This window comes from Phaethon aethereus, assembly GCF_964289735.1.
Source record: "Phaethon aethereus genome assembly, chromosome: 12".
Classification (NCBI taxonomy): domain Eukaryota; kingdom Metazoa; phylum Chordata; class Aves; order Phaethontiformes; family Phaethontidae; genus Phaethon; species Phaethon aethereus.
In genome coordinates, this window is record NC_138588.1 from 4,178,180 (window position 1) to 4,197,249 (window position 19,070).

General features: G+C 41.9%; 1 protein-coding gene across 1 annotated transcript in view; it reads left to right on the forward strand.

The window, feature by feature from the left end:
• Positions 1-19,070, forward strand: part of ADAMTS17 (ADAM metallopeptidase with thrombospondin type 1 motif 17) — a gene marked incomplete at its 3' end in the record, with an annotated part of 194,530 nt that overhangs the window by 142,151 nt on the left and 33,309 nt on the right. The window contains exons 17-20 of the mRNA XM_082005379.1: positions 108-188; positions 7,971-8,128; positions 13,037-13,196; positions 15,182-15,317. Of these exons, the coding sequence (XP_081861505.1) occupies positions 108-188; positions 7,971-8,128; positions 13,037-13,196; positions 15,182-15,317 (535 nt within the window). The remainder of the gene's footprint in view (positions 1-107; positions 189-7,970; positions 8,129-13,036; positions 13,197-15,181; positions 15,318-19,070) is intronic.

Sequence of the window (19,070 nt, forward strand, 5' to 3'; positions counted from 1 at the left end):
CCCCAACCTGGGCAGGAGTTGATTTTTTTCGTGGTGAGATACTGAATGATTGATGCCTCTGGCTGGCTGTGGCACGCTCTCATCCATCTGCCCTTTTGTTGCCATAGGTTACATCGAAGCAGCTGTCATCCCTGCAGGTGCCCGGCGGATCAGAGTGGTTGAGGATAAACCTGCTCACAGTTTTCTGGGTAAAAAGACAAAAGAAAAAAATGTTTTGATTCAAAGCTCAGCTCTGTTTTCTGTTAAAATGACCCTTCTCTAAATGACCTGTAAGATGATAGGTTTGTTGTTGCCAAGATGCGGCTGTTGATTTCATTCTTGTTGCAATCTCTTGCTTTCATGGCTTGGTTTCCTGATGTTTGCTTGTTGTGATAGTATGTGACACTTACAGGCCCTGTGTAACCTGAAAGGACCAGAGACAGGAGAATTCCTGAACAGAACTTGGCACTGGCTTGAACATGGCTGCCAGGAGCACACACAACACTTTGGGAGGCAGTGGGAAAGAGAACAGTGTGTTCAGAGAAAGGAATGGCAGATACAGATAGGAAGGCGCCCAGCTCAGACTGGAGCAGGGGCAGGACAGGGCAGCTGATATCCCTCAATAACCTGACCGTGAGATTGCCTGCACTGTTTCCTGCAGCAGCAGGTTTTCATTTGATGCTGTACCCAAGACCTGATCCTGCACTCTGAGATGCACTAGCTGCGGCCTCTAGTCCACTTGCCTCCATTTTCTCAGGCCAAATGCTTTGTTTAATCCTCTTCTTATTTCTACTTCCACATTCCTTTTGAGGGGAACAGGCTTCCTCTCCTCTTTTCCATGTTGGAAACAAAGTTTTAGGCATGGGTGAGGGGTCAGATTTGTATGTGAGGTTGTTGTGGGGCAGAGTCTGTAAAGGAATTTGCTGTCCAGTTAGTAATCACTTCGATTAAAGATTGGAAGGGCATTTGTAAAATGTAACCAGTTAGCTACAATATACATCTGTCAGTCTGGTCTTCTGCCTCTTCTCTCCAGTGTTAGGGGTATTTCTTTTTGTGTCATTACTGTGCAATAGATGAAGGGCTTTATCTCCCACCTACTTCTAGGTAGACCAAGTCACAGAAATGCTAATGCCCCATTGCCCTGAATTTACACAGGAGGCCTGTGGCAGAGCAGGGAGTTGAAGGAAAATTGTCCAAGGCCCAAAAGAACACTCACCACATTGAAACATCCTTTGCACGCTCAGAGCTGCATGGCCACGCATAAACGGGGGAATTCTTCTGTCTCTCTTAAGTTCTTTATTCTGTGTGGGAAAACAATAACAAGAGAAAATCCCAAACTTCCTCCTTTGTTCAGTGAACTTTTGCAGCTTAGAGGTCTCTGCATTGTGAAACCTAAGATCTTCTTGCTATTGATAAGCTCATTAACACATGATTTTTGTCCTTCCCTATCAAACAGTGTTTCAGTCTTTCCGTATGCAGATATTCTCATTGCAGTGGTTTGAACAGATGTGTGTTCCAGCTGCCCCATAGCCTGGGAAGTATTAGGTACTGTTTTCACTTGTGTGTGTTCTGGTTCTCTCAAAGTGAGCTTCTCAGAGTGGAGACACTGCAAGGTTTTAGGATAGAAAAGCACTCTGAAAGATGGAATTGCTCCCAGAGATATATCAAGCCTGTGGTAGGAACTCTGAGAGGATTACTTTTTGCCCTCTGTTTTTGTGGAAGGGGAAACTGAGATGTTGCAACTTGCTCATGGCTATGCAGGGATTCAGTAGCAAAGCTCCGACAAGGACTCTTGGTTTCTGATTTCCATGTCTTTTGCTTATAATCTTCCACCTCCACAGCTGAAAGGAGACGTTAATATCCAGTACTGGGATATAGGATGCCACTGAAAACATTTATATACTGATTGTGTCTTAGGATTTCAGGTCTAGTGCCATTGGTTTTCTGTCTTGAGATGCTACCAAAGTTGGCAATATCACTAGGAAAGATGCTTTTGTTCTCTGTCTTTCGTTCCAGGTTCAGGGGGAAAAAAGAGGGCAAATCACGTCATTCAGCTGCCCATAGGTCAAAAGCATTGGCATTTGTGCCACTTCCTGGTAGGAAGCACATATCATTACTGCTAGTATTTCCACCAATGCTGCAGACAGCTTGCTGGGGGAGGATTACACCTACACGTAAGATGTTTGACATAGCAAAGCACTGGTGGAACAATGAGAGCCAGTGTTTCCTTGGGTTTTGCAAATACTCTGCCTTCTGGAAGCTAGCCTTTTTGTTTATCTTGGTGGGATTTGCACAGGGTATTTGTCTGGGGCTTGGGCTTTGGCAGATAGCTGTGGCACTGAGAGTCTTACGTGGAGCTAGTGACTGCCCTTCATTGTGACCACATAACCTTGACTAAAGCAGATATTTCCCCACTGGGTGGTGAAGATTAGGATTGTGCATATTTAAGATCAGGACTTGGCCCTGTTTGGGTCACATAAAGATAGATAAAAATGTGGGTATTTTAAAGCTGCTGAATGCCTTTAGCTGTTTGGTTCATGGTCAGGACCCAGGAGAACCTCTCTAAGTTCTTCAGGGTTTTCTCTTTCAAGGAACACTGGACACAAAGAAAAGATATCCAAAGTCTTGCTAACCTAAGCTGAAGAATAGCAGCAGGAGTATCCCAATAGGACAAAAAAGATGACCAAGAAAACAAAATCCAGTCACTCTGATAGACCTCATAATGCATTGTAAAACCAGCTCTGAGTATGGAAGGATTTTCTATGTCAATTACACTGACAAAGTTGAGTCCAGTCAGGTCCTATTTTGACTCAGAACCGGGTACAGCACTTTGGAAATGAGCCCAGCATAATTTGGAATCATTATTCCATGTGCTGGGAGCAGTGCCTGAAGAATTTCCCTCTACCTACAGGCAACCCACACTGGCTGCCTTGGCTGGCTGTAATGCTTAAAAACCACCTTGAAGAGGAAATGCCTCGGCAGTTTGTGTCCACAGGCTGGGAAGCAAGCTGGAGGGACGCAAGGTGGAAATAAAGATCTGACTAGATGCCAGGTTTAGAAATAGATTGGTCAGTTCCTGTCTTCCAGCCAGCAAGAAAAAAAGTTATGGGTTGTTACTGGGGTTCCTTTTACTTTTGCTCTTCTACTGTACAACTTTGAGCCAGAAAAACCTTAGAGATGTAACAGTGGATTCTTGCTATTGCCTAAATGCACTCACGGTGGGGAGAAGAGAAAGAGCCGTGCTTTACTACCCTGTTTGAGGCATAGAGTCCCAGGAGAACTGCACCCAGTGGTCCAAGGCAGAATAAGTCCTGTGGGTGCTAGCTTAAATCAGTGAGGGCTGCTTGGCAAAAAGGGCTCACAACTGCTTTCCTGTTTGTGCTTTTCCACCACAGTCAGACAAGTTTTGTCAGAGAAGACTGCGTATATCCTGGTATCCTCAGTTTCTGCCACTGAGCTCTCAGGGAGACTGGGCAAGTGTTCTTTGTTGCATGCTTTACTTATTCTCTAAAATGGCAGTAAAGATACTTGCTGTCTTGCAAAGTGCTTCTGCAATGCTTGGGTGAAAAGCACAGCATTCAATAAGAGCAAAAGGCCCTATTTACCCCGCAGAATTTAGTACTATCACCTCTGAGGCTAGGCAGAGCCAGGCCTGCAACAGCTGTGTGTGACAAAAGCCATTGGAGAAAGAGCAGTACCCTGTGTTTGAGATATGGAGGTTTTATAGCTGCAGCATTGATCCTTCCTGATGGGGCACTTGAGTGCAATGAAGACAAACAGTGGCAAAAACATTTTGGCCCAAATACTCTGCGGAGTCTCCAGTGTAATTCCTGCAGTCCTCAAGGAATTACAGGGAACAGGGCTGTTTTAAAACTCTCCATCTCCTCAGTCACCAAGGGAGCAGTGCCTGCAGCAATCAAAATCAAACCTTTCCCAGAAAAGAGATCCACAAAGATTACACATTTTATTTTTCATCAGCAAGCTATCTTCCTTTGATGATGAGGTGGAACCAAGGCATAGTTTAGTTATTCAAGCTCTTATACACTGTTTTGAGCATGTACTGTGATATCTTTACTAGTCAGCCGTACTGCATGGAGATATTTTTATCTCATCCACAGCTTTGATTTAGTCATGTTCACGGCTCCTCAAGGACAGCGTGATGGCTGCTTTGATCTTCCTGGAAGCCACTAGGCTTTGGCAGAGGAAAGCAATCCTGCTTCAGAATTCTGTCTGAAGTTTGCAGAAGGTACTTTGTAGATTGAGGAACAAAGCAGGAAGAGTAGTAAGCCCCAGACAGAGTTATATTGCTGTAGCATGCAAATACCAGGACATCGTTATACCCCTAGTCTATGTGCCAAAGAGAACTTTCCTCATAAAAAACATTCCCCCACATACATCCTACTCCTCCCGGGGAAACCATACCTACAGTTTCCCCTGATTTTGGAGCCTTTAATGGGACCATGACAGTCGTCAGGAAGGTTGTGTGCAGTAGGACAGGATAGTCCACCTTCTTCCCATAACTGCCCAGGATACAGATCCTCAGAAAGGCACACACTGACACAGAGGACATTGCGCCTCCACCTGCTCCAGACTTCCCCAGAGGTTAGACACTACAAATGATGCTCAGTTGGTAAACTGAATGTGCCCTGAAATATTCCTGGCACTGAGGCCAGCAGTCATGGAGCATCTTGTGTATGGGCTCTCAGTCCCAGTCTGCAGTCTGCATACTGCTTATTGAGAAGGGACCCTGGATAGTCCTGGATCTTGACCCATGCTAGGAGTTGTTTGGGAGAATTCAAGCTGACCCAGGCTATAAGGTATGCTAGGGACCATTTTATTTAACAACACAGATGTTCCCAGGTGCCTGGGGGGAATAGTCTAAAAATAGGTTTCCGCTGTGATGGTGCCCTGTGCTAGAATCAGTTCAAGTATCTCTTACATTCAGCAGACCCTTTGGGATCAAGAGCCAGACACTTGTCCTGTTGAGCCAAATAGAACAGTTTTTCAGGAAACCCCCTAAAGAGAAAACTAACAGGGATTTCCTTCCTCTTAAACTTCATTTGAGGATGGAATGAGCTGGCCCCTCACTTCTTGAAATCTTCATTGTAATAGCTATATAAAAGGTGTTAGACATGGCCAACTAGAATAAAAGGAAAGTCTATGTAGAAGAGCCCAGTATCGCTACAAACACTCTCACCGTAAATTAGACCCAACTGGTAAGTCAGCTGTGTTGTCAGTTGACAAGTCCAGTTCCTTGTCTTGTATGCATATTAGGTAATTATATATAGCCTAAGCACACCTAGAAGGGTTTGTTGGCTATGGGGACTTGATCAAAGAGATGACAATGAGAGATTTTCCTGTTGACTTAAAAAAGCTTTAAATCAGCTCCTCTTACACACTCCGTTAAGTGAAAGCCAAGGTTGTGTTTTTTACTGGAAGAGAATAACATAAGCATGAAATGCTGGAGGTTAAGAAAACATCTTGTTAAAGGCTTAGCCAAAAGACACAGTTAACCTTGAACTAAGGAAGCCCAGTTAACACATGGGCTATTCTGTCTGTCTGATGTCAGGGCAAATTTGATCACGGTGCATGGATCTCCACAAAGAGGCCTGGGACTTTCTATCTGTTAGAACAGGGTCTGCCAGTTTTGTCTTTCCTCAATGCATCACACAGACATCTGAAGAACTGTGCTTCCGTTTTAATGTAGAAAACACATAAATGCCTAAATCAACTTGCACTGACAAGTCAACAGTAATGTGATGTCCTTAGGGCTGGAGTTGTCTTTCAGTGTTTGAAGGGTATCAGTGATGCTGATGCAATAGGTTACGCTGGAAGGAAGGACACGTTACTCCAAGTATCTTTTCTTCTCAGTATTCATCTTACAGTGCTTCCTTCTGCAGTATAGCTTGCTTTGTTGACCTTACTGATGCATAGAGGAACTTCCTGACAGGATGGATGTGATCCTACAGTATCTGACCTTACGCATTTGTGTCCAGCTCATGGACTCTGAAAGGAGGGTGGCTGTGGCACGCTGTACCTTACCTGCTGATGTTTTTTATTTGTGTCCTAGTTTCCATCAAACACAGGGGTAGATTGTATCTCACCTGCTTCTGCCTTTTGAGAGCAAAGAAAGCATCAGGAATTATCCTGACCATAAGTTCTACTTATTTCTCATGCTGGAGCTTTATAACGCCTGTCCAGTTTTTTAACTTGCAAAAAAGTCTCCGGTGTAATTTAGAACAACCTACGGGCCACTCTAAATTGTGTCTGTATGTAGTGTTTGCAGGTTGGAATATTCTGCCCTCCCGACTTGAGCACAAGGGGATATTAAGCTGATCTGCCAAGTCACAGTCTGTCCACTGAGCAGTCTCTGCTTTGTAACTTCACTTCTCTTTATAACTGTGACAGCTAAATGTTAACTGGTTCGATGTTTGCATTACGGAGCACACACAAACTCAGGAACAGTTTTCTTTCATGCTTGCACATCTTTATGTGTGTATCAACACAGAGATTTTACGGATCTTTTTCTCAAGGAAAGTTTAGGAAAATACAGTTTCAAAAGCTGGTTCTACTTGGAAACTGAAAAGAAAAATGCAGAGTTGTCTTGCTACATTTGGAAGGAGAGTTTAGAGGTAAATGATCTATGAATTTAATGCTTGAAGATCAGCATAGGTTTCCTTATACACTACCTGAATGAGCATCTTTGAACACAACTGCTGCCAGATTTTGTCAGTCTCAGGATGGGCAGTCTACAAAAAATATATAGATTGTGCCTTGCAAACCAGACTTCAGTTTACAACCACTGGTGCTCTCATACTATTTCACCTTAAGTACTAGTTTTAATAGCTCTAAGAGTATAATATTGCAACTATGTAAGTGTTTTATCAGAAGTATCTTCAGGTCATACTCAAGCAGCTACCCTGTGGTATTAGATTCTTACATCATGTCTGCCAATTTGGTATATGTGTCCAAATTTATGGTACCATCCATTTTTCTAAGATTAAAGTCTAAATAGTTAGATTTGAGAACAATCCTTAAAGTGATCTAAGTGTTAATTTCCAATATACCAGATATTCCGGGTATGTTCATTTTACATACATGCCTACATGTTTCCCATGTAAACTTTGACAAATAATATTTAGATTATTCCAGGAAGAATTAATGGCTCTAACTGATTGTTCTCTAATTATGCTCTCTGTTTACAATCTGCACTCCGCTCAGCTTGGATAAGGAAAACGGGCTAGTAAGTTTTGCACTTTCCTAGTCAGTCACTTCTATTTTGTGGTTCTTGCTTGTTAGCACAATGCTGTAGTATCATAGTATTGCTTTTAAATCCAAATTAAATCTCTCTTCACTGAAAATCAAAGAAAAACATTTTGGTTGTGCAAGCTTTCCTTTGCAAAAGCAGAGCTGTACACATAAGTGAATTCAACAATATGCCATGAGTATGTGTGGGTTTTGGACATGCTCCTGAAATAGGTCAAACTGTGGAAGAGTTCTACAATTTAGTCCTAAATTAGTAGCATTTTTTTCAAGAACAGTGGGTAGTTATCTTTCCTTCCTTTTATTTCCTTTGTAACTCCTTCTGGACACTCTTTTATTCTTCCGTTTAAATTTTCTGGCAGCGGAATGGCACAGAGAATGCCTTGAAGTTTTCAAACTGGAGAACATTGCTTATTCGGAAAGCAGAACATAATAATTTTAGGTAGTAAAACCTTAGCAAGACCAGCTTGTATGACATTATTGTTACTTAATAGCAATGTTAATATAATCAGAAATGCCTTCATCAACTGAAATACATAATATGCCCAAATTAGAAACATTATGATGAATAAGCTAAAAATATACTTTTTTTTTTTTCTTTTAAACTCATGTCCATTACAAGGCTACTGCATCTTGTACTTCAGGTGGGCTCAGACAGAAGCTCAGTAGTCTATATTGTAGTTACCAATTCGCTTACATTTCATTCCATGGTGTTTGATTCATTCCAGCTTTAAAAGATTCCAGTAAGAGATCCATTAACAGCGACTGGAAAATTGAGCTTCCTGGTGAGTTTCAGATCGCAGGCACTACTGTCCGGTACGTGCGAAGGGGTCTGTGGGAGAAAATCTCTGCCAAAGGACCAACTAAAATACCACTGCACTTGATGGTAACTTTATATCCTTTGTTTGTGTTTCTTAAGTGATGCAACATAAAGGGTTTATATCCTAGCTGAAAGTTAAATTTTGATTGTTTGCTTCCTCACCAGAGTTTTTTAAAGGTATGCTCTAGTGCGTCTCTTCGCGTTCTTTTGCAGTATTGCAAGGGCTGGAGAAACCCAGCTACCTATTTAAAAATAAATGATGCTCTCTTCTGGGAGAACATGCCCTGTCCCAGTGGGCTTGTGTCCAATAGAGGATACACCTGTAATGTGTTGCAGACAATGTGACAGGTCCATTCTAGAGGATACAGGTTTCCAGGGGCCGCCTTTATTTCATGGACATACCTGCTTACACACATGAAAAGGTATTTGCTGAAATATCTTCTCAGGTGATTCCAGAACATATTCTGTATTTAAATACACTGTTGCTCTAACAGAAGAGATGCAGATTTGGGATGTACAGATGATACATTTGAATTTCACCCTCTGTAGTGACTTAGTTGTACACAGAAATGTTCCATGTTTTCTTTATATTGTTTTTTAGATTTCATGTATTTTAAGGTGCTCTTGAAAGTTTTTTCTAATTATGTTCACCACAGTCCTTCTGCTAACCAGGCATGTCATTTTATAAACAGTCATATGGCTGCTGTATGAGAACATGAGTGAGAAGTCCACAGGGGTGAGAAGAACAGGATTGTAGTCCCAGTCCTGTCACTAATGGGTGATGGGGTGATTCAGGGGTCAGTCCCTTAATGTTGGTGATAACCTTAATGTTTCTATCTGTAAGATAGCTGTAATATTGCCTGTCTCATATATGTGTTACTAGTTGAAACTCTGCAGAAAGCTTTACAGTTTCTAGAGCGAGTTTTGCATACAAACATAGAGTATTTTAATGTATGCATTGTTTCCTGTAACTTTTTTATCCAATTACGTTTTCCTGTGTACTGTTTCTTTTCTTTGTGACTTTTTGCCATGTCTGTTCACTGAAGGCTATCTTTAAGCACTGCAAAAAATCAGAAGTCTCTCTCTTTCCTCACCTGATTTTTTTGACTTGCTGGTTGTTCATTGTGCAACATTTCATGGCCCAGTTTGAAAAGCTCAAAAGTTGCTTGAGCTTTTCACAAGCATACACAAAGTAATACTCCACTTTGTCAGTACTTTCCATGTACTGTACTCAAAATATGCTGCATAGGAATGTCAGGTGTTTTGTCTTTATCAGACAGATGAGTGAGTTTACCAGGTTCACATACAGACCAGTGTAAAGCTGGATTCAAAGATGTTACTACTGAAATACTCAGTGGTGTGGTTTGGGCACACTGGCGCTTTCCTGACTCAGCCATGTAATTCAAGGTCTGCCCACACAAGGGAAATGTAGACAGGAGCCATCTTCATCATCATCAAAGTCAGCTTCTGCTTGACTTTGGCCTTAACGCAAGTATTCCCTCCTGAAACCGGGACTTTGTCGAAGTATCTTGTACTGCCAAGGTCTTCCTAACCTCATGTAAGAAAAAGGAGTCGCACAGGTACCATTTATGAAGACGTTGTGCAGGGTTCCTTTGCCAGCTCTTGGAACCTTCCAGGGTGTTACTTCATTGGGGTGTACTGCAGTAAAAGATGGTACCAGAGTTTGCAAACTTCAGCATCAGTAGAGCTTTGTTTTTAAAGAAATACTCATTTCCCCTTCATTAAGCAGTAAGCAACTAGCATAGGAAACTAGTGATTATGAGGTTCTCCATGAGTATTCTTTTCACATACAGACCAGCATTTTCAGCTCATATAAGCAGAGGAAATTTTCCTTCTTCACCTTCCCCCCAGAAATGATTAAAAAGGAGGAAAGTAAAAGTTACCAGACCATTAAAAAAAACACGTGGCTTAAAATCACTGCCAGTCGTAAACAAAGCACACGTGAAGTCTTTTCTTCAAATCAGATATTAATCTTTGCCTTGATACAGGGTAACGGGTTTCATTCTTTCAATGCAAGAAGGGCAGGATGGTTACCAGTTACCTCTAAATAGAAAACTGTTGTTCAAACAGTGGTGGAATACACTGGACTGACAAAGAGCCAGAAGCTTCAGTCAATCCATTGTGACCTGCATTTGAAACCAATTATACACACATACACACACGCCCCAATTATATATGGCTACGAAATTGCATGAAATTGGTTTCATATGGGCCTTTAGATTCACTAGTCTTGCACCCATATTGAGATAATAAGAGTTTCTTTTTAGGAGCTGTTTTTTAATACTTGAGGCATTTCTCCAAGTGCATTGCTGTAAGTATATTTCTTGGAGAAATTAATGTTTGTGTAACTAGGCCTGTGCTAGACCTCCTCTTGGCAACAGAGGACAACGGAACACTCCCAGAGCATAAAGATGCTTTAGACAAGACTGAGTGATGAGTTCTATAGAACAAGCTGTTCGTATCTCATGCACTTAAAGAAAGCCAGAGTAGGACTTGAGTTCTCTGCCTCTGACTACCTGGTATTTCGAATTGTGTTTAAAAAAAAAACATTCATCTTTGAAACTGTAATGATGACTCGCTAGTTTCAACCTTGGTATTCAGTTCCGGGAGTAAGGCTCCCTCTGTAGCTGAAGCAAAATCATATCTTTGTTCACCACATTTTCTGGCAGATGCTTTTCTGCCCAGGGTTATGCACTGTGCAGAGCAACTCACGGGTGCTGAGTTTTGTGTAGCCCCACAGTGTTCACTCCACAGACCTCCAGGGTGTCAGTGGCTGCAAGCTAGATCCCTTCTTTCAGCACATATGTTTTTGGTTTTTGGGGTTTTTTTTTTTGTTAAATGAGCTTATTAGCTTTAGTGAGATTATTGGTTAAGTAGGAGTGATTTCTGCAAATCTGAATGGGCAACAATTATTGTTAGGAGAAAATAGCATTTGCAAATTTGCTTTTTTTAGTTGGGCAGCTGCTTCCTTCACTTATGATAGCCCTACTTAAAATATCTTATTTGGTAAGGTGCTGCTCCTGTTTCAGTGGGTGACAAGAGATAGCAGAATTCACCTGTCTAATGCTCCTGAGATTATGGGATAACAAGTATAAATAAGTCTAAAGTCATACCATTGGCATTACAGTAGTACTTTTATGGCATTTGTTAAGTGTGGTAACTCAGATTCCATGTATCTCATACTCCGTTGGGTATCTTCGAGTCCCTTCTGACTCAAGCCAGTGGAAAGCGAGAGCCAAATGAAACCTAGCACGTAAATCAAAACAGGACCAGAACTGTCATCTAGTTGTGTGAAAAAATAAGCATTTTTCCTCTATTCCTCTGTCTTTGTTAGTAGTCACTGAATTTTGGAGTAGTAACACTAGAGACATCACATGTGACTCCATGGGAAATAATCAGCGTGCTGTTGGAAGCAGGTTTCACCTTCCTCTAGCAATATGTAGGGTATGAAAATATATATGTTGCCAACAGTATGATACGGCTTTTCCTTGTCATCCTCAGGTTTCTGAGACAATAAAATCCTGCTACTACAGCTTGTCAGCAGGAATAGTCACTGTCCTGGTTTCAGCCAGGGTAGAGTTAATTTTCCTCACAGAAGCTAGTGTGAGACTATGTTTTGGATTTGGGATGAGAAAACGTTGATAAAATGCTGGTGTTTTGAGTTATCGCTAAGTAGTCAAGGACAGTCCAGCTTCTTGTGCTGGCCTGCTAGCAAGAAGGCTGGGGGTGCACAGGAAGCTGGGAGGGGACACAGCTGGGACAGCTGACCCAGGCTGGCCAAAGAGATATTCCATACCATATGACGTCATGCTCAGTATATAAAGCTGGGACAAAGAAGAGGGAGGGGGTGGAGGGACATTTGGAGTGATGGCATCTGTCTTCCCAAGCAACCATTACGCATGATGGAGGTCTGCTTCCCTGGAGATGGCTGAACACCTGCCTGCCCATGGGGACTAGTGAATTAATTCCCTGTTTTGCTTTGCTTGTGTGTGCAGCTTTTGCTTTACCTATTAAACTGTCTTTATCTCAAACCATGAATTTCCTCATTTTTACTCTTCAATTCTCTCCCCCATCCCACCATGGGGGAGTCAGCGAGAGGCTGCGTTGGTGCTTAGTTGCCGGCTGGGGCTAAACCATGACAGTCACACTCACTTTGAGTGCCACATTTCCCAGGAGGCATGTGACTTCTTTTTGCATTAGTTATTTTTGCTTTGAGAAGGATCACCTTGTTCCTTCAGATGTGTTAATAAAAATTTCTGCCTTCTAGCTACGCACTGCTGCAGCCCAACTCAAATGCAACAGTAAATGCTGCAGCTCACAGAATCACAGAGCAGTTGAAGTTGAACGGGACCTCTGGAGGCTGTCTTGTCCAAACCCCTTGCTCAAGCAGGGTAGCATAGAGCAGGCTGCCTAGGACCATGATCCATAAACAGTACAAGGTTAACCCAGAACTTACCCATTCTTTACAAAGGTCCCCAACCATAAGCCTGAGTCTCCACATGAGGCTTGCAGACTACTTGCTTTCTAGAAAATAACGGTAGGACAAGTATAATGAGTGACACTTTAACTCTAGATGCTCACTAAAATAGTTACTATATGAAAACTGCTGATTTAATGCTTCCCGTTGTCTTACTATTTCTCTTTAGATAGCCACTGGCCTGCTGATCACATTTGAGGCTTAAAGTTACGCAGCGAATTCCAGGTTTAGACATCTCCGTGACTGTTCTAAATATTCACAAATCATGAGCAGTTATTGCTCCCACAGATGCCCTGTTTTACCAATACCACTGTAATTTCAGGCTTCTAGATAAAGATTTGGTTGCCTTTCATGAGGTACTTATATTTTAGAAATATTGGCTTGAGACAGCATTTCCAGCATTACTGTCTCTGCAGTCTGTTGGCTTTTCCAGTACACAGTGTGTTGTAACAGCCTTTCTTTTTCTGCTGAACCAGGTGCTGTTATTTCATGACCAGAATTATGGAATTCATTATGAATACACTATTCCTGTAAACTATACTGCTGAAAACAGAAGCGAGCCAGAAAAGCAACAGGATTCTTTGTACATCTGGACGCACAGCGGATGGGAAGGGTGCAGTGTGCAGTGTGGAGGAGGTAAGGCCATTTGGAAGCTTGGTGGGACTTGCCGTATGGTGTTTGCAGACACCAGCCTTTAGAGAGGTGCCTGCAGAAGACAGTGTTGCCAAAGCGTGAAGGAAACTGGCCATGAGAATGGATGTTGCCGTAATGAACTCAAATGAGAGGTCATTCTCACCAGCTCTCCCAGCTATCATCCACATCCCCACAGTTAATTTTCACCCAGCATTTTGGCAAGGACACTGCTTTGTCGGCTCATTACCATAGGCTGGAACTGCACCTGGATTAGTGCTCCACGGATGGCTCAAGGCACTGTGTGCAGCCCCATATCTCAAGCCTCCGTCACATTCTTGGAGCAGAGTTTTCACAGGTGTTCAGGCATGTTCACTGAAAGACACTTCCTTCCCCAGGGATGAAATGGGGGCAGTGCTGCTGTGACAACTCCTAGAGATTGCATCAGATGCTCTTAATGTGGGGTGGACTTTCTGGGAGTACACGAGCACATTGCAAATCACACTTTTCAGAAGATCCCTAGGACATGCTGAGACAGATTTGCTGAAACCCTGAGGGGAACTGATGCCTGTGAAACCAGAGACTGGTTTGTCAGACACTGTCCATTGAATTTTCAGTGTTGGAAGAAGTAGTTTTTTCCCTGAAGAAAATGGATCATTTCCATGCATTTTGGCCAGTCTTTCTTCACCAGCAGATCCAATTATTTTTCATATTATATGACCCAAAGAAAGAGTGCTCATCTTCACATTTGAAGGTTCACTGCCCTCAGTATACTGAAATCATGGATTTACTTGTTTCTGTAAATAGAACTAATTTTAAAATGGACACTTACTTTTACCCATGCTTTAAAACAGTAATTTCTTAGAGCCATTAAACCCTCACATGAATGAGCGGGAAATTTGTTTGTAGCTCTTTTGTGTTGCAAGCCTGCCACATATTTGAATCAAATTAGTAGCTGGCTCACACCAGTAGTAGCTTGGATGGCAATTAATCTCTTATATTTTGGTTGTCAGGTGCTTTTAGTACTTACCAAAGCTGGGAAGGGCTTTTTCCCTCCGATACAGACTTCTACAGATCTTTTATGAGCAGAATTTGAGATTTTTTATTATCTGCTCCAGATCATGAATAAACTCAATTTGATGCAGAGTCAGAGTTAAGAAGAGGATCTGAGAAACTGAAATAATTAGCAGTAAGGCAAAGTCACACGGTGCAAGGATGGCGTTTTCCTTGTCACATCTGGTCATTGTCATGCCGCCCTGTGGCACAGCTTTCCTGATGTCACACAGTGGAAAGCTGAACCCTGAGGGCCACACTGCTGCCATGAAACTCCTGATGCACAGACAGTTTATGTGAGAAACGCTGACTACTCCTGAGATGTCTCCTACTGGCCGGGTTTTTAAATAGTATATCTGGAGGACCAGAAGATGAGAAAGAATTTATTCTGGTGGCTTAATTTCACCTCTTTGTGTAATATGAACAGTTTATCACTCTTGAACCCCAATCACTCCTTTTCAACCTGACTCTTTCTGAATGGGGAGCAGCAGGAGGCAGCTGTCCTGTCATGATCAGTCACTGAGGGGTGGACAGTTGTGTGGCTTCAGCTTACACAGCTGGAGCACCTGTCCTAGGTGATTACAGGGCACAGCTACATGTGGAGGAGGAACCAGAAATGAAAGCAAATTGTTTTCAAGATCATTTTTGCATTAAACACTAGAAAGAGAAACGCCAAGGTGTTGTTCCTGTAAAGCAGTCAATTTCACAATTACTGGGGAAAGATTTGTAGCTTTTCTGAAAAAAAAACCCAGATGACTACAAAGGTAAGACAGAAGTAGGAAATAAGATTGCTTGCAGAGGTGGTAGGTCTGTGTAGATTATATCTTGTAGGGATAGTAGGGAGCTCCCAGCTTTTGAGTTTTGGTTAATGAATTGTCATGGTTTTGTTCTTAGCCACTGGTTTCCTTTTTCAGAGTTGTTTTTTATTTGACTTGTAGGTGAACGGAAAACTATTGTGTCCTGTACTCGAATTATTAACAAGACCATGACACTGGTGAACGACAGTGACTGCCAACGAGTGAATCGCCCTGAGCCCCAGGTCAGGAAATGTAATACACACCCCTGCCAGTCACGGTAAGAAGTTAAAAAATAATAAAACCCAATATTCTTTCCATTTTCCAATGGAATATTGCAATATTCATTGCCCATTTCCAAAGCCTCCATCTGGTGAACATGGTGAAATGTCTAAAATTATTGGAACACAGTGTTAGCCATAGTAACCAGCTGTAATATTAATTTCCTTTTGTTGAGCAGGTCAGATTTTCATTAGCTCAGAGTCCATTTAATTTGTGGCCAGTAGAGTCAGATTCCATGCAAGCTGCCTTCGTGCATTGTTTGGGGATGTTTCCCCCTTGGCTGCCTCCTGGGTGACAGGGCAGCTTGCAGTATAAAGCTAGACAAGAGTGCAGTGACTGCATATCTAACTTTTTTTTTAATCAGCACAGAGTAGGGTTTGCTTAATTGTCAAACATTGCTACAGAAAACCTCAGAATACCCACAGCCTTTAAGCTACTACAGCTCACCTGCTGTGTTGCATGCTGATTTGTATTAGCGTAGTTCATACTGGGAGTATCTAGGCGAGAAGTATCTCTTCTTCATGTGAAGTTTGTACCGGTGTCTAGCAACACCTGCATAGTTTTGGAAGCATACCTGAATCTTGCTGAAATCAAGAAATTATGATGAAACACATTTTAGATGCTTTCCTCAGTAGGGGTGCTTTTCTGCATCAGCAGGAGTAACTAGAGATCCAATAGTAACAAGTTCTAAAAATAATAAAAAGCTCTCTTTTTAATTTAGCAAGCACTTTTAGCTGAAGTAATTTTGATCTGCGTTGTGTAAAGACAGACATTTCTGGCCAAAATGACAAAACACAGGAAGGCAAATTAATTTGTTCAGTTTGTTTGCTAACAAATAAATTCTGTCTTGCTCTGCAGTAATGTTTAGCATTGTGGAGTGATGTAGACACTCCACTTTTGACAGTAGTTAGAAATTAAAGTCAATTTAGGATTCAGCTCAACAATATCTTAAAAAGCATATTCAAAACAACCTGCTAGCTGTTGCATCTTGTGTAATCAGATAAGCCAGGGAAACGTACCTACAAAGCTAATCCTGCTGGCAGAAACAATAGGGAAAATGAGAAACAATACACTTCCTTCTAATTAGACCTGCACTCTGATTAAAGTGCCCCGAAGCAGTGAAATCCAGTGTCAGGTAATCCATCAATAAGGCTAAGCTGTTTCAGGTTTTCTTTTCGGTCTCCACTGCTTATTATTGCTGCTGTACAATACTGTGGCCATACTGCTTTCAGTGGTACAGAAAGGTATAATGAGGTACCCCGTGTGCTTCTAGGTGTGTAAGGAGAGCCAAACTCCCAATAACTTCAAGGAAACAACTGTCATTTCCATGAGGAAGTTTCCTAAATTCAGTGATGGTGGGATTTCTGTCATGTCATTCTGTCAAAAAGACAGAAACAAGGAGCATCTGCTTGTGTTTCTGCCCTGGCATGAAATATTTCTTCTAGACCCTTTGTGAAGCCATTGGGAGGAAACTGGAGTGAGCCCAGGCAGGTGTATGGAGGGATTCCAGGTGATGGAGATGAAGAAAAGTAACTTAGCTCTGGAAGAAGTGGGCAGCTTCTGCCTCTACTAGCTGAGAGCAACAAAGGGAGGTCTTGGCCATCAGGTCTGTTAGAGCCATAAGACCCACAGCCCTGTTTCTCAATGGGATCTCCATGACCCTGAGCCCTTGGTGAAGTCTCCTCTTTGTTGCACACTTTTACCATGACATTGCTGCCTGTCCAGGGCAGTGACAGTGGGTTAGGTTAAATCACACAAAACCTCCTGAAAAATAATATTCTATTGAGAGAGAGAGAGAGAGAGAGAGAGAGAGAGAGAGAGATAAAAGCACTGGCACAGTGACAGTCTCATTGGTCCATTTTTTGTCAGAGCAATGACAGCAAACATCAAATGTGCTTAGTACCCCGAAAGGCCACAAAATCCTTGCTGATGATCTGATAGACCACACTCTCTCACTCCCTCCGTGTAGACCACACTTTCACACTTAACATGCTTTTGACTGGAAACATTTTCAGAAGCACATTCTCTGTGCCTCTGTTGAATTTAAATTTCCACTTGCGTTTGCCCACCCAGATATTAGAAATGCATGCTTAGCATATTCTCTGACCAAGAACATCTTAAAGAAACCATTCTCTTTCACCATGTCAATGCTTTTTTTTTATGAGCCCTGAATTTGTTTTAGGGTTTCAAGTAAAATTATTGCAGCATCTTGTTACAATAAGGTCCTTTCCCGTTTCCACTCAGACCTAAGCCCTTTACCTGAGTGTAGAAGAAGGAACAATGCTTCCCTTTCTGTAGTAAACCTGCTCTGTTTTGTGCGTTTTGATCTACATTTACACTTTTACTCAAAATTTAAAAGAATCACCTTACAGAGAATTTCTCTCTGGGGAAGGGTCTTATGGCCAGCACAGGACTGGGTCATAGGACACTCCGTCTCTGTTTCTCTTTTGGATGTGCTGTGTGACTTTAATTCACTATCCCACACTGTCCCTTTACTTCCTCTCTCAATCTGTGTGTAATCTGGATTGCAAACTCTTTGGGAGGGGGTGAGATCATGTTGTATAAATGGAGGAAGAGGAGGAGGCTATTGCTGTTGAGATTGTAATAAAAAAAACCAAAAACCCACTTTATATATATATAAGGTGATCTGGAGAAAAATAAGGGCATGATATTAATAACAGTGTCTTTCTTCCAGCACAATCCCAAAGTGCTTTGCAAATTATATATCCCTTTGAACTTCAGCCACCTCTTGGGAGAGCCAAATAATGTGGGGCAGGGGACAGTAGTTTCATAAGGCCAAGAAGAAGATTAGAGCTCTGCAACTGCAACGCAGCATCTGAAAAAAAACAAAGCAGGATTGAAAAAAGGATTGGATACACTGACATGTTTTAAAATTAAACGTCAGAGAACAGAATTTTCTTAAGGGTTTTGTTGAAACTGGCAAAAATAAAAGAATCTTTCATTCTTTATTATTGTTACTCTTTCACCTTTTAAAAAAATGCCTCTTTTTCTTCCTATTTTATTTTTTATGTTCCTTGACCCTCTTTTTCCATTAAATTCTTTACAGCTTCCTTTCCTATCCCAACTGCACCCTATTAGCACCTCTTTATTCTAATCCTTTGCCTAGGTCTTTAGATATTTTTTACAAAACCCTGCTGTAACCAGATGGAATCTGGATTCTTGTATGCGGTGCGTATGGGTTGTTTCCAGCACACTGAACACCAACCCAAATATGTAGGCAAACCCAGCACTCATGTTGGCACAAGACTCAGAAATCACAGATCACATCAGCTGTTATTACTGAAAACATAGGTCGGCCAGTGGCCACACACTTCAACATGCATGGTTGGGTCTATGAATATGAAATTGCTCCCCTCTAATGCAGGAAAAGAACCAAAAACACATGAAATTTCCCAACTGTTAGACTTGTAATGGCCTGTATGCAAACACTGTTAATTTTCCTCCTCTTTGCTGTAATAGATTTTAATAGAGGTTAAGTTCTTTCAGGGACCTGCTGAATATATGGTATTCCTACACAGATGCTTAACAGCAGCATAAAAACCAGAAATCCCTGCCTTCATCTGCAGAAAACCTCAGGAGACCGAAGCCCTTATTTTCACTGTTTAGGGCTTGAAAGTATCTCCAGAGTTCAAGGATTAGTTTTCTGCTACTACCAGCAGCATGTCATAGGCTCCTTTCTGATTTTGCTCCAGTCTCAGTCCCTCACTGGCAGGCTCCTCTTTGACCTTGC